Here is a 14,045-nt window from a genome sequence, read left to right as displayed (position 1 = left end):
TCAGTGCTGTAGTGGTTTTAAGTATAACATTAGTAAAGTGTCTAGACTGACATTAGTGTTTCCATAGTTGCATCTTAGGAAGTTTTAGTCTTGAATATTGTTTTCATATCTTTGTTAATGTTGTTTTGTGAGCTGGATGTTGGATGTCCACAGCAGTTAAATGTAAATAAGATTATGTTTATGATTTTTTTTTTAAGTATCTTGTGCCAATAATCTTCTGTTCGTGCCAACTTTTTCTGTTATTTAAGCTTGTGGTTTACCTTCCAGTTGAAGAGAGGATACAGTTTTATAAATATTTATGTACAATGGGGTGGGTTTTTTTTAGACTGTTTTGTACTTTTTTTCTTTTCCCTTGAATATGAAAAGACCGATTTCCATGAGCTTGCTTTACAAAATAAATGAAGGTTTTGGGGTTCACTGGCAGTGGGAAGCAGGACAGTGGTGGCTGCAATTCTGGCCCAGGCTTGTTGCCTGGACATGAGTCATGACAGCAAAAGCAAAAAGGTTTCTGTTTGTATTTTTTGATGTGGACGTGCCATCATGCTTCCCCATGTCAGGTTCCAATGTACAATCAGAGGTATTCTTGCAAATTTTAACCTCCTGTAAATGCGTTATTTCAAATGTTCCTGCTGCCCCTATTAGGAGAGCTCTGGGTGCTTTGTAAAAACAGTGTTTTAGCGGCTTGTACCAAACCGAGAATCCTAATAATGTTTTTCTTATGTTTGTAGGATTTGGAGATTGTGTATTCCTATTTACATGGAATGGAAGCCTTGTCTAATCTGAGAGAGCATCAGCTAAGGTATGATACTTTATCGTTGAAAGCACTTATGTATTAGTGGACTAACCAAGCAAAGGAAGTGTAGGTTTGGTAGCTATACACTGCTCTCGTGTACCTTACCTCAAACTGAAAAACTGACCCACTGTATCTATTTCTTCTGTTCTTTATTTTCCTGAAACTTTCTCCTTGTATTGTGCATCTGTGTGTCCCTATTTGTTTCTTCTGATTTCTGTGATGTATGTGTTTGTTTTCTTTTCAGACTTTCGGTCTAGAAGTAAATGCTTTACCTAAAAAATAAAAATTCCAATCCTGAATGAAAGTCTGTATATAGTCTAAATCATTTTTGTAATATAATAATCATGACAGCAGAATCTGTTATTCAGGTTTTGTTTCAGTTTGTGCTTGCTTTCATGTGGAAGTTCTAGACAAATTATGTACTACAAATGATACTTGGTAAAAAATTACTAATAATTGTCACCCACATATTTTTTAGTTGAAATACTTCATGAAGCAAATAAATTAAGTAAAAAAAACTTCCAGATGAACTTCCTGTTTTTTCTAGAAGACCTGTGTTTGTTTGAATTTTAAGTAATTTTTTTGGTTGTGCTCACATAAACATATTGCAGCAAAGGTTTCTAAGGGTGTTTGGACATCAGCGTGAGGCTGGCAGATACAGGAGGAGGGAAGCACATCTCCTGTATGTTCTACAGGGAGAGAGGGTGAATTACTGTGATTTTGCATCCTGGTGTTTGCCAACATTTGCCACATCTGAAGATGCTGAAGCAACTTGGAACTTGATTAATACTCATTTAGGTTCTAGCTTCTGGCCTCTTGCTTTGTTATTCTGTCAGGGTCCACATTTGCAAGCCAATATTCTGTAATTTGGAGAAAATAAAATGTGGGGTTTTCGTTGTCCAAAAGCACTCAAGGCATTTTTGCAATGTGCATGTTGACTTCAAAGCAGTCTCTGGAATTACTTCTGCTTTGGAAGGAGGCCATGATCACATTCAGTTAAAGTATTTTGTGTTATGCTATTACATGCAAGACTTTTAGCATGTCAAGTTTTGCATAGTTGGAGTTGAACTGATGCTAACCTGTTTACAAAGATCCAAGTGTGCACATATGGTTGCATGGTATGTTGATGTGTGCTGCTTGGCTTCCTGTGCAGAATGAGGTTCTTGCTGAGGAATGTGTGGAACTCACTCTCCCAGCACAGTGAATTCCTAGAAGAGAGCTTCTGTTTGCAGTACCATACATGGAAAAGGCTGGGCTCCCAGCAGATGCGGGACAGAAAGATTTATAGTAGCCTTTAGGATACAGTATTTCTTGTGGCAATGGGGTGCCACAAAAACGTCTGAGATGCGTTAAAAAGTAGTGTATTAAATATAGCCTCTAGTAGTGAATAAGGTACCATACGACTTGCTGATTATTTAATGTATTACATTTGTTTAGGAAGCAGACAAATATCACATTAGAGCAAAAATTAGACCCCAATATTGACCAGAACTAATTCAGTTTTTCAAAAATTTGAGGAAGCAATCTAGCTGGTGCTACTTGGTCATCACTGTAATTGTTAGCTGTTCCAGTTTAACATAAGAATTCAAACACTTGGCTGCCTTCTGTAAGAGGCATTTTCTCCGCTATTACTGTCCTAGTAATGGGACCGAAATGCTGTAAAACTCGGACAGTGTCAGTGGTGAACTTGCGTGACTTTATCAAGAATGTGCTTCCTTTGCTCTCAGTTCAGAGGGGAACAAAACTTGGCTTGTTAAAGTGATTCTGTTTTCTATAACCCCTTCTCTTAGATCGCCCATTGCCCAGTGTTGTTTCAGACCATCAAAGCACAGAATATCCTTGAGTAGTATTTTAATTTTTAAATCTGACTGCTAGCAGTGACTTTCCTTCTGGTATCTTCTCACCAGTACCCTCCTGTCCGCTCTCCCTTTCCCCTCTCAAAACAGAGGATTAGGGAGAGAAGATGAGGACCCAGGAGGCAGAAGCAGAAAGTGTCTTTTCAGTGTTTGCAAAGGATTTTGGCAAGACCTGATGTTATGATGGGGACCAGTGTCTGGAAAAGAGGAGATTCTGTGGTTCAGGAAGATTTTTTTCTGTACCAGGAAGCAAGAAGATTTTTCTTTAGCTGAAATTGATATACAGTACATAATACTTAATTACATACCAAATGGACGTTGCCTGTAAGAAAAGTACTCAAAGGTGGTCCAAAGAGTAGATCTAAAATACTGGGGTGGGGGAAAGGCTGTGATCTTAATTTATTTCTGAGCAAAATATTAAGATATCAAGCAAGATACCAATTTTCTATTAATAATCTATTAATCAGGGTACTACTACAAGCCTGCCACTTCTGGACAGGAAAAGTATTATTTCTTAATGGGCCGAATAAGTAAAATTCTTAAAAGGATGAGTGCTAAGGTAACTTTTGTAGCAGCCTGTTGGCTGTTGAAATGAATGATTGAGGAAGTGATGCAAAGTGGCAAAAAGAAGCTTTATAAATGTTACTTCAAATGCAGACCAACTCTTGCAGGCCTCAGATCACTTTTTTTTGAGTTTTTTTGTTTGTTTGTTTTTGTTGTGTGTTCCCCCCCCGAGCATTGATTTCTAGAGCACTTTTGTTCGCTTACGGTATAATTGTGGGCAGCCAGTCATTGGTGCACTGAGGTTCTGATGACTGATCCTGTGAGGAATGAAAAATTCTTTCCTAAATTTAAATATAGTTCCTCATTTGAATGTTCACATGAGCCTCTTAGGCAAATACCTGTTTGTCTGTCTGTCAAATAGGCTTGATGTTTGCAGTCTGCTTCAGAGCCACAGAAAGTCCAAGGGAGGCGGTAGGGTCCATTTTCTTAAGACAATAGACAGAAATGGCATGTTAATTTTTACACCAGGTTAACATTGCATTTCCTAATCCATGGTAAAATTGTAGTTGCTCTCTATTATGTGACATTTGTCAGGCAGTGAAGGTGACAGTGCTTTAATCCTCCTTCCCCGCCTGGAGACAGAGGATTTTTCTGCAGGAAATTCTCTCCACTTTGAGCCCTCTGACATGTCAACATTAAAATCTCATGGTAATTTTTAAGTTGCTGAATTTTAGCAAAATGAGAAGCATTGCTTGATTTACCATGCAGTATAATTTCTTGTTTTATCTGTTGGGCTTGAATCGAAAAAGGAAGCAGTTTCTATATTGTGGTATCTCTGATTAGTGTTACAGATAATAAATTTCCATCTGCTTCCAAATTTTTGAATTGTTTCTTCATAAAGCAACTTCCTTTTATCAGATCACTTTATAAAATGAGATCAATATCATTTTACCCTTTGAATATATTTTTTAATGGGAGCAATTACGTCCAGTGTCCTGAATCAAATTTGATCTGGGATGAACTAATAACTTTAATGCTTAGACTTAACAATTTATTCCCTTAAATTAAAAATCAGCTTAGCTTTAAATTGAGGGTTAGTTGCTGGAAGTGCTGGGGGCAAATTTGGAAATGCTAACTAACTTTAGAAAGTTAAGTTTTTGTGACACCAATAGGAATCGTAATTAAAAATTACTGCTTTCCTTCTCTTTCAGACTGATGTGTGAAACCGTTAGATATGAAAGACATGAAGCTAATGAAGTTCTGTACTAGTAAGTATTTCTGATTTCGTTTGTGTGATGTTCAAAGATTTAATTCATTCTAGAGTGCATTAAAGACAGTGTTTAGTGCCAGCTCCCTTGCCCATTGCACAGTCTGTATACAAAAAGAAGCCACTTCATTGTCATCATCAAACACTGGAGGAATTTGCTGGTGCCAGGAAAGGAGCTAAAAGTGACTCTCACTTAGTGAAGTGTGTTGTGTTAATTTTGTAACCAGTGAGATTATATAGAATTAGGGAACGTGGGATGTATTTGCGTTAGAATAAGCTGTCATTTAGTCTCACATCAATTTTGTCAAAGTAGTAGTGACCAGCTTTTCGTGCCAGAGGTGCCAAATCGACATATCTGACAGGGCTTATAATTAGCAGGGATGTGATCTAATGTCAGCTCTGATCTACAGTAGACATCTGAGGATTGCAATTGCTTTGTTTATGCAAACAACTCATTAAAACAAAAGGTTTAGCAGCTTTACACTTACTGCAGCTAAGCCAGATTCTAAATGAAGATTTTTCTGGGTTGTCTGGTATCATTTGAACGTTTGTGCATACAAAAAATGCGCCTGTATGATTTATTTTATCCACGTGTATTTTTTGCTGATGTTGACCATCAGGATGAAGATGTGATTGAACAAACTTTCATGATAAGCCTTGAACATTCAGCAAAGTTTAATTAGCATCTAATGAAACCTAGTAATCAATTACGTAGGGAATGCACAAGATCAAAATCTATAGATGGATAGACAATTTTAATTAGACCAATATAATCTTTATTCATTTTACAGGCTAATTTGCTAGTGACTATTGTGTTTGTGATTTGTCCTTTTCTAGACAGTTGGTTTGTGTCCATTATGATCTAGAGTTTTTGTTTAGACAAAAATCTTGGCTCATTCTAACTATTAGTTTAAATTTGAACTAAATACTGAATGAATCAAGACTGCTAGTTATGCATATACTCAAGGCAGGCAAAAGTTACCAGGAGATACATGCCTGAGAAAATACGATGTACAAACAGAAAATTGTGAAATCTGGGTTAACCTGAAGTGCTTTTTGCCATTCTTTTGCACTGATTTACTTTGTCACTCCTTTCATGTGACTTCATCTTCACTTTGGTTGTTTGCCTGTCATTCCTATTTAGTTGCTTCTTGACATTTTTTTTCCCCATGGTTTATTTAGTAGATTTAATGGGCAGTTTGGCAGTTCCTGGATATAGATGCTAATGCAAAATGTGCTTGCTCTAGCATTTCACATCTCTGATTTAATGTTTAATGGGCTAAACCTGAAAGTTAACACTGAATATTTTATTTAAAAAAATCAGTGTTTCAAAGCCAGAAATATATGTTCTGTTTCTCTGAGTTGCAGCTTTACATTTTATTTTAATGAACAATTTGACATCTATTTGGTAAGAAGATCCCATGGAATTTGCAGTCTAATTTCAGTATTCTATTTTATGATAACAAACTTGGAGGAATCCTTTATTTGTTTCACAAATTCAGCATATGTATTGAAGATGTATACTTCTAAAACCCAAAATTCCAGTTTTACAATATACATGTTTGAAAAGAGGTCTTTGAGTGCTACAGGAGAGAAGCAATGTGATAAACCACGTTAGAATTGATCCATGCAGTTATGATCTGCAGAAAATGAGTTTGGAAACCTAAGGTTTGTGTGTGTGGTTTTTTTTGTTGTTTGTTGGTGTGGTTTGGTTTGTTTTTGTTTGTTTGTTTTAAAGCTCTGATTAAGTTACAAGTACTTCCCCCTCCGCCACCAGCCCCCAGTGATGGTATGACTTGCACTGAAGTCTGAAATTGGGTGCTAATTTTCTTTGTTCATTAGAAAAACCTATTAAAATAGCTGCAACTGTTGGAGCTGTTAATTGACCTGTGGGTGTGACCTCTCTGAGGCACAACTTGATGTCTCAACGTGGATAGGCTAAATCCTTATCCCTAAATGGTAACATGAAAACAAATACAGTTGCTCTGTTTATTTGCTCGAATTTTTTTCATTATGAAAATTTTGTTTGTACTTGCTCTGCTTATGAAAAGGTACATTTCTGTTACACGTATGCAAAACTGAAAGTAATTGTCTGCATTAGGCACAAACATAGTAATTTTCTTATCCTTCATTAAAAAAAGAATAGTTGTTAATTTTCATAGTATCTCTATAGATTTTTTTCATGGCCAGAGGGATAAAGTTGACCACGTTGTTTAGAACTGGCTCATCTCATCTGCATTTACTTTAGTGTCAGTGGGTATACATGGTAGTGACAAATTCTCAAACCCTACGGCTATCTTGCTGTTTAAATGGAAACTGGGTTATTAAAAGTGGCAGTTCAGCTCGAGTTATTCTTCATTTGCTAGTCATTCTACTACTTTGGTTTGATGGGAAGTTAACAATGAAATGGCTTAAAACCTGCAAGGCAAAATTTCAGCATTGAGGTTTACTTGACACACATACCTGATTTTTTTTTTTTTTTTTTTTTTTTACCTGCTACCTATATTAAAATCTACTTAAAGATTCCCTTAAAAATACTTAGTTTGGTCACTTGAGGTATATATTTTATCAATAGTTCAAAGGCAAAAAAATATTGTTTTTTCATATCTGTGTAATAGACATTCTTGAAATTTCCAACACTAAGTTTCTAATCAGCATTTTCTTTGGAAACCAAAGTTTTTGCAGGATAGTAGAGGGTGTGCATACCTTTTGACAGTTGAACACAATTTTTCAGATCAAAATTGAAATGTTTGCTGTGATGGCAGAGAGGAGTCTTTGGCAATAAATGTTTTGCTTATAAGCAAATGAGTATGTCTCCAGTAAAATAAGCACCTCTTTTTTCCCCTCTGTAGTCATACAGGGGATGTATGTGATTTTCAGCAATGCTGTTTGATATTCTGTCAGTATGCATTAGTAGTGTTTGGCTTACTCTTGGTGTAAGGAAGTCTTGTATGTCTTTAAGCTTCCCTTATTCTCTTCTCTAAAGATATTGGATTGGCAGAAAATATTTTAAGTTTTGATGACTTGCTGTCTGAAGTAATTCAATATTAAAACCTCATGTGTTTCTGAATGGCCATGCTGTAGCACAAAGTTTTGTGATTGTGTTCCTTTACTTTCTGAGCAATCGAACTTGGAATGGACTGAAATGTGCTTATAATATTTTTAAAGAATACAAAGGAAACTCCAACCCAGGTTATTGTAAAATAAAGTGTGTTTTTTAGTGTTTTAGAGAACCCTCCAATAAAGCCTGATAGTATACATGCTCCTACCTCCCACATGTCCCTTCTGAGAAAACTGCAAGAAGTATATTTTGGATTTAAGCTCTTAAAACAAAATCACACCATTCAGTTTTGTCTTACTTTCTTCTTCCACACTTTTCATACAATCTGGGATGAAAACCATCCACTTATGTTAAGACTGCAGTGGTTATATTGGGGCAAGGGGGGTATAAGAAGTAGAGAAGGCCACAAAAAGGATAAAGATATGTAATTTCAACTGGTGTTTTAGGATATTTCCAAGTTTTGAATTAAGTTTGCTGGTCTAGTAGCCGTAATATCACTGTCTAGATTTAGCCACATTTTCTGAGTTACATCACTGTGGCAAATCACAAGGCCCAAAATTCTTGTTGTGAGCTAACCACACGGCCTTCTCCAGAGCTGGCTTGGCCCAGCTGCTGAAGCCTGAACTGAAAGAAATTTGGAAAGGAAATAAAGGAGCATGACTTTTTGGTTGCTACTGAAATACTTCTGGTTTTCTTAGATGAAAATGTTGGCATCTTTCCTGAGGTAGAGCAGAATGTCTGAGAGCATTTGCTTTGGGACAGGTTGTGTTAGAGGATCGCCCAAAGGCCTTGGGGAGGTGGTCTTTGGGCAGGGACTAGCAGGGAACTTGCAGTGCTTCCTCAGGAGGCTGTTCTTCCCAGGAGATGTGCTGTCATCTCTCCATGTTCCGTACTTTGCACAAGAAGTCAAGTAGGGATTTTGGATGTAGCTGTGAAGTGTCTGGGTATGTCTTAGCTAGATGGCTAAGCTGTAGTTTTATTTGCAGCTGTGAGTCTATGTAATTAATATATGGTAGTTCTGAGCAAGGACAGGTGAGAAATAGATCTATGATTAGTCTTGAAGAGCAGAACTCTGAGAGTCAAACTTTAAGTCCCACAGTGAAAGTAACATTTAGGGAATTCATGGTTCTTTCACAGTGGTGTATTGCCCTGAAGACCCTCAGGAGGATAAAAGAAGTGTGTACAAAACAACAAAAAGCAATGCCAAAGTTGCTGTATTTTTCTGCATAGCCTGACTTAATTGTGTGATGAAGTGCAACAAAAATTAGCTAAAAGCTGCTTCTTTAGCTTATTGGTGCATGATTTTTAATCAGAAGAGCTCTGTGAAGGTGACCTTGCTGAAATTTGTATTCTGTTGCACACATTTGTGTTATGGAGTGCTTTTATGTTTCTATACATGTTCAAGAAGTTTTATGGTAGTGGTATCATAAACCCCAGTTATTCTGTATAGATACAGTACATGTGATCTATAGCTGTATATGTCTATATCTTATATCTATAAAATTTAAAAACCTAAGTGTTACAGAAAGAAATTTCTAGAGATGGGTATGAGGATCAAGCTGGTGTTCACACTAATGATATTCTAAGTTATCGGTAAAATTATTCCCTTGTATACTTTAACACTTTTAACCAGAATTCATGATTTTTGGATAGGATGCGCTTGTTCACGGAGGCTTGCGTCATATTTCTGCATTTATTCTCTTTGTTTACTGAATGTTCTTGACTTCAGAGAGCCCCCGTAAAAGATTTCTTTCCTAGTTTTATAGAAATATGACACACTTTGAATTTTTTTTTTAAAATGCTCTGAATAAACTGTAAACTCAATATATTTGTTTGAAGCATCTCTCTGGGTCAGCATCCTCATTTTCAGTTAGGCCTCTACATATATTAATATATATTCTGCTTGTGCATCCATGGGTTTCCGTGGAAGTAAATGAAGCAGAGCAGTGTGTTTAATAATGCAGAGAACTGCTGCAGCAGGGCTGGTCTCTCTCTCTTTTTTTTTTTGTGTCCTTTAAGTATTCCTAAAGGTGTATTGCTTCTTCTGATAGCTGGGGAGTTGCCAAGGTAGTGTTGGGATACTGCCAGTTCTGCACTGCAGTAAATCAGGAACTTGAATTTCTTCATTGTGTTGTCGATACTTTTTCTGTGAGAAATTTCTTAAGCAATGTGTATCATTAAAACAAGGACTGAATCAAGGCTTCTTAATAGTGTCAGTGGTCAATGTTTACAATCTGTTAGCTTTGCATGGCCAGTTCCAAACTTCTGTGTTATTATTTGACCTGATTTTGAGAGTTCTTTGAGGACTAAAGTAAAGTTTTTCTTGAAGGGATTTTAATTTGCACCTTTTTTAGTGTAAATGTTTCACTAAACCTATCGGCTTTTTGTTGTTGTAGTTTTGAGAATAAAAGCTTTGTTTTTTGGAGAAATCGTAGAAGTGGCTAAGATTTTATAGGAGAAATCTCTGTCTTGTTTGACCTTGGAATATTTTGAATGCAAGAACATTTCATTTTATTTTATTACTTCTGTCATGGTTTTCCTGATGGTTTAGGAGACTAATTCTCTTTCTGAATTTCTCTTCTGATATCAAGGGCTAATTCACTGTACAAGTTTAATGACAATAGGTCAATTAGCTTGCATATGTATCTTTGCATAATGTATATTGGTTGCCTGTTTAATCAGCAGTCTTATTTGTTTTCATTGAATTATTTCTTGGCTTCATTCTTCTTTATTTCTCACTCTTGCTACCAGGAGACAAGACACCAATTTTCATCTTGTGCCTATTAATAAAAGAAAATCATGGACATTGATTGAAATACGCACTTCAAGATGCCTTTTTAGTGAAAATTAGAATTTCTAAATTCTGAGTTATCATTTTTACTACTGGATATATTTTAACTTTTTCTTACATTTAGAGTGAAGACTAGGGGTAAGAATAAATGTAACCTTAAAGTGTTAATTAGAAAAAAAAAAAGTATTTGAAGATTGTATGTGGCTGAAGCATTAATTACCCAATCTGTTTTATTTCTGTGTTTGGGATACACCTCTTAATGTCAATCAAGAGCATCTAAAGGGCTCTGGCACATGTGAGGTAACTGCTTAACTAGCTTATTAAGGAGGGTTATAGGCGGTGCTGACATGAGTAAATGGTTTTCTGATTATTCTGAATGTTACAATAATACAATACTAGTGGTCAGGATTTTCTGGCAATGAGATGTTTGCTTGAGAGAACAGTTGAACTTAAGGACCTGTTTGGCATCCCAAGGCACTCCAGGGCTACTGTCTGATTGTGGCAATGGTTATTAAACTATCTATAGCTTTCAGCACACAGAGGATAACTGAAATGAGCTAAGAGAAACAGACAGATTAATCTGCTGAAACAAGATCCTATGGAGCATACACTTGTAGAGCAATGTTCTAATTCCTTCTTGTGTAGTACTTAAATGCCTGAAAGAGGTCCCAGTTCTGACATGTCAAGTTTTCGTTGTTTCTGTTCCTCTCAGGTGGAAATCTGGGAGCGGGAGCAATGTCTGTTCTGAATTAGTCTGTGTTTACGTTCTGAAATTTATTCAACCTTTAACAAATTTGAGTCTACATTTTCAAGAAAATGCTACTTATGAAGTAGCTTGGACCAGAAGGTGGTCAGAGAGGCAAAGTCTTCTATTAGCATGCTATTTCAAGTCCAGATGTGGAATTTTGCACTGAAGTGATGTCTTATTTGATAGGATTAAAGCATGTTTGACCATTGCCAGCATGAAGACCTGCAAGGTCTTAAAACTGTGCATACTTACAATGTTCATTATCCTAGTTGAACCAAATGTGCACAAGTAAGCATGTGCTAAATATGGTTCACTATTCCAGAGATTTTAATAGTGCTACATCTCATCTTGATGAGAACGACAAGTAAATGGATTGCTGTGGGTAAAATATAGCTATTTCTAAAGAAGTCTTAAAGGGAAGTAATGCATCAGGACTTTAGGAAAGGGGAAGACTTATGAGAGATGCTGTGGATATTTCAGGTTTATTTGGTCCTTCAGCAGGTTGTCTTAAATCTTTATTGTAGTTGAATATTTTGGAAGGTTTTTCAGCATCTTATGTGATCAGGAAATCTGAAAGCTAAAGTGTGAACACCTGTGCCACTGTAGACAGATGCCCTTTAGAATCAGTACGTGTGGAGATGCAGTAGATTCAACAGGGGAACATGGACTGAAACAAGTTATTTTTTGTGCATGATTTCTTTTGTTATGCTGTTAATATTGATTCAGGTTTGTAGTTACAAACCTGGTGTACAAGTGCTACATGTTGCTTTAAGTAAAAATAGTTGTAATTAGGAAATAAAACTTAAGTTTTCATTAGTGTATGTGTTACTACTTGCAATCTGGGAATAAGAAGCTGCCACTTCCAGTGAAGTAAATAGTTCACAGCAAGAGGAGTTTGACAGAAATGCTGAAGGCTCTGAGAGAGCCTGCAAACTTCTTGGATCTTGGCAATCCAGAGCTTTAGAAAAACTTCAATTTTTGAACTTTGAGTACGTCTGACGTCTCAAAGAACAATCATATTCTAGAAGGTATGAAGACTTAAGTCTGAAGATACTATCTAACCTTATATAAATGGTGACAGCCTGGTGATGTCATCTTAGGCTATTGCATAATTCTGGAACTGAAGTTTCTGTATAGAACAGTTAGAGTGACAGCTATGAAGTTACTTTGCAAAGTTCTGTATTCAGTTTTTGTGTCACTTTCAAAGCTGAGAGGGCTGCTGTCTAGCTGCTACATGAAGGAAACTGGGGAGGGAAATGCAATGGGGAGGGCGTTGCAATCCAGTCTCTGCATTTCCGTTCTTAGTTCCCAAATTGCCACAAAGCATACTGTCTTGCGTTCTGGGAAATTAAATATAAATTCCCCAGGAAATCCCCTGCTCTCAAAAGTACTATAACATTAGAGTCAAGGTTTAAAGTAGCTTTATTTGAATTTCTTACAACTAAATGAGGAGAGTGCAGATGATGAATAAAGTCTGCTTGCTGGTGACTGTTTTGATATTGGTGTTCAGTTTTGCACCACTTAAAGGTTGCTGCTAGATCTTGGGTATTCGGAAAACTTCATAAATAGGTAGCTCTAATGTAGTTATAAAACGGTAGTGTTCAATCTTGGTACCCAAGTCCTTTTGTTGTCTTCACAGAATACAAATCCTGTCTTGTGTTAAAGATCTCTCTTCTTCTGCTTCTTACTTTTAAGATTTAGTTTTTTGCCTCTGCACAGCAGACAAATGCTTCAAGTGCATGTAGACAGAGGGACACTAGTCTAAAGCTGGTGTGACAAGAGCAGTTACAGTTGTAGTGGAGCCAATGCCTTGAATCTGGCCGTAGACCTGCTGGTTCTGTAAAGGATGAATGGAAGTTCATGTCACCAAGGTTTCACTGGGGCTTTTGTTAGTTTTAATATAGCTAAGACAGAAAGACTATGTGTATTGATTTTGTTCTTCTGACTGCCCTTTAATGTGTGACTTCAGGATAAATTGCCTGTGTCATCTTACTTTCTAAGTAATAAATCTTGTTCTCTGTAACTTGGGGAAGTGAAGTAGCTGTGCTGCATTTAGTAGGCAATGTAACTTTAACAGTGTGGAGTTTCATCCAGGTGAATACCCGGAGCAGTAGATAAGCTGGAAAAAGAAACAAACAAAACCCAAATAACCCTGAGAACCCCTCATCAGTCTTAATTTGAAGCAATGTACTTCATCACTTAGGGCCAACAGATAAATCAGTTTCTTGCCTGCAAAGATCATCTGTGGATGCCTGCTTAGAAATGTGTCAGTAACTTCTGATTTCAAGTATTTTCACTCCTGCTGTGCATGCAGCCTTGTAATACTTGGGGGAGGGTGAAAAGGGGAACTCAAAACTAGGTAGAAGTGATGTTTGCCTGATTGGGTGGGATTTGCCTTCAGCCTGATGTGGATTTTTCACTGCAGTTCCCAGTTCCCCAGTGTCTGACAGCTGCCTCTTTAGTCATGGTGATTGGGATGAATACCACTGGCACCCTTACAGAACTAGAAATTGAAAAGATCTTGCATAAGCAAATGTCTTTCCTTTCTATATCAGCTTGACTGACAAGTGCTGCTGGACTCTCCCCTCAACTGTCCCTTGACAGAAGCAACCAAATATTCCTCTAAGGATGCCTTTGAGGGGAAGTAATCAGCATCTATTCTGCTTCAGCTAATTCTGGATGAAGTGCTTACACACACTTAATACCTTCCTGCAAACCCAGTCAGGGATGTGTCCTGTCCACAAAAGAACCCTTTTTAGTACAATTTATTGTCATCCCTTTAACAGAAGAAATATCCTGAGGAGGACAAATAAAAGTTTTTATAATAGATGCCACTATGGGCTGCCAGTGGTAGACAGTATTCTAGCAGTGACAGAAAATTCATTAATTAGGCTTAGATTTATTATCTATAATTCAATTTTGATGTTTAGAAACAAAATGTAAAATGTGATTGCAAAGAACGTTTCAAATGCAAGTATTCTGCATTGAGCAAAATGGTATTTGCATGAGCCCTCGTGTGGCTTGA

The 14,045-nt window shown here is 36.9% G+C and overlaps 1 protein-coding gene across 5 annotated transcripts in view; it reads left to right on the top strand.

Annotated features, from left to right (window-relative positions):
- Positions 1 to 14,045, top strand: part of RAPGEF2 (Rap guanine nucleotide exchange factor 2) — a 187,506-nt gene that overhangs the window by 58,239 nt on the left and 115,222 nt on the right. For all 5 annotated transcript variants that reach the window (XM_071807744.1, XM_071807745.1, XM_071807742.1 and 2 more), the window contains exons 2-3: positions 729 to 799; positions 4,365 to 4,421. In XM_071807744.1, coding sequence (XP_071663845.1) covers positions 729 to 799; positions 4,365 to 4,421 — 128 coding nt within the window. The remainder of the gene's footprint in view (positions 1 to 728; positions 800 to 4,364; positions 4,422 to 14,045) is intronic.

Source organism: Patagioenas fasciata, chromosome 4 (genome assembly GCF_037038585.1).
Source record: "Patagioenas fasciata isolate bPatFas1 chromosome 4, bPatFas1.hap1, whole genome shotgun sequence".
Taxonomy (NCBI): Eukaryota; Metazoa; Chordata; class Aves; order Columbiformes; family Columbidae; genus Patagioenas; species Patagioenas fasciata.
The sequence above is the reverse complement of the archived record's forward strand: the minus strand, read 5'-3'. Positions and strand labels throughout refer to the sequence as shown.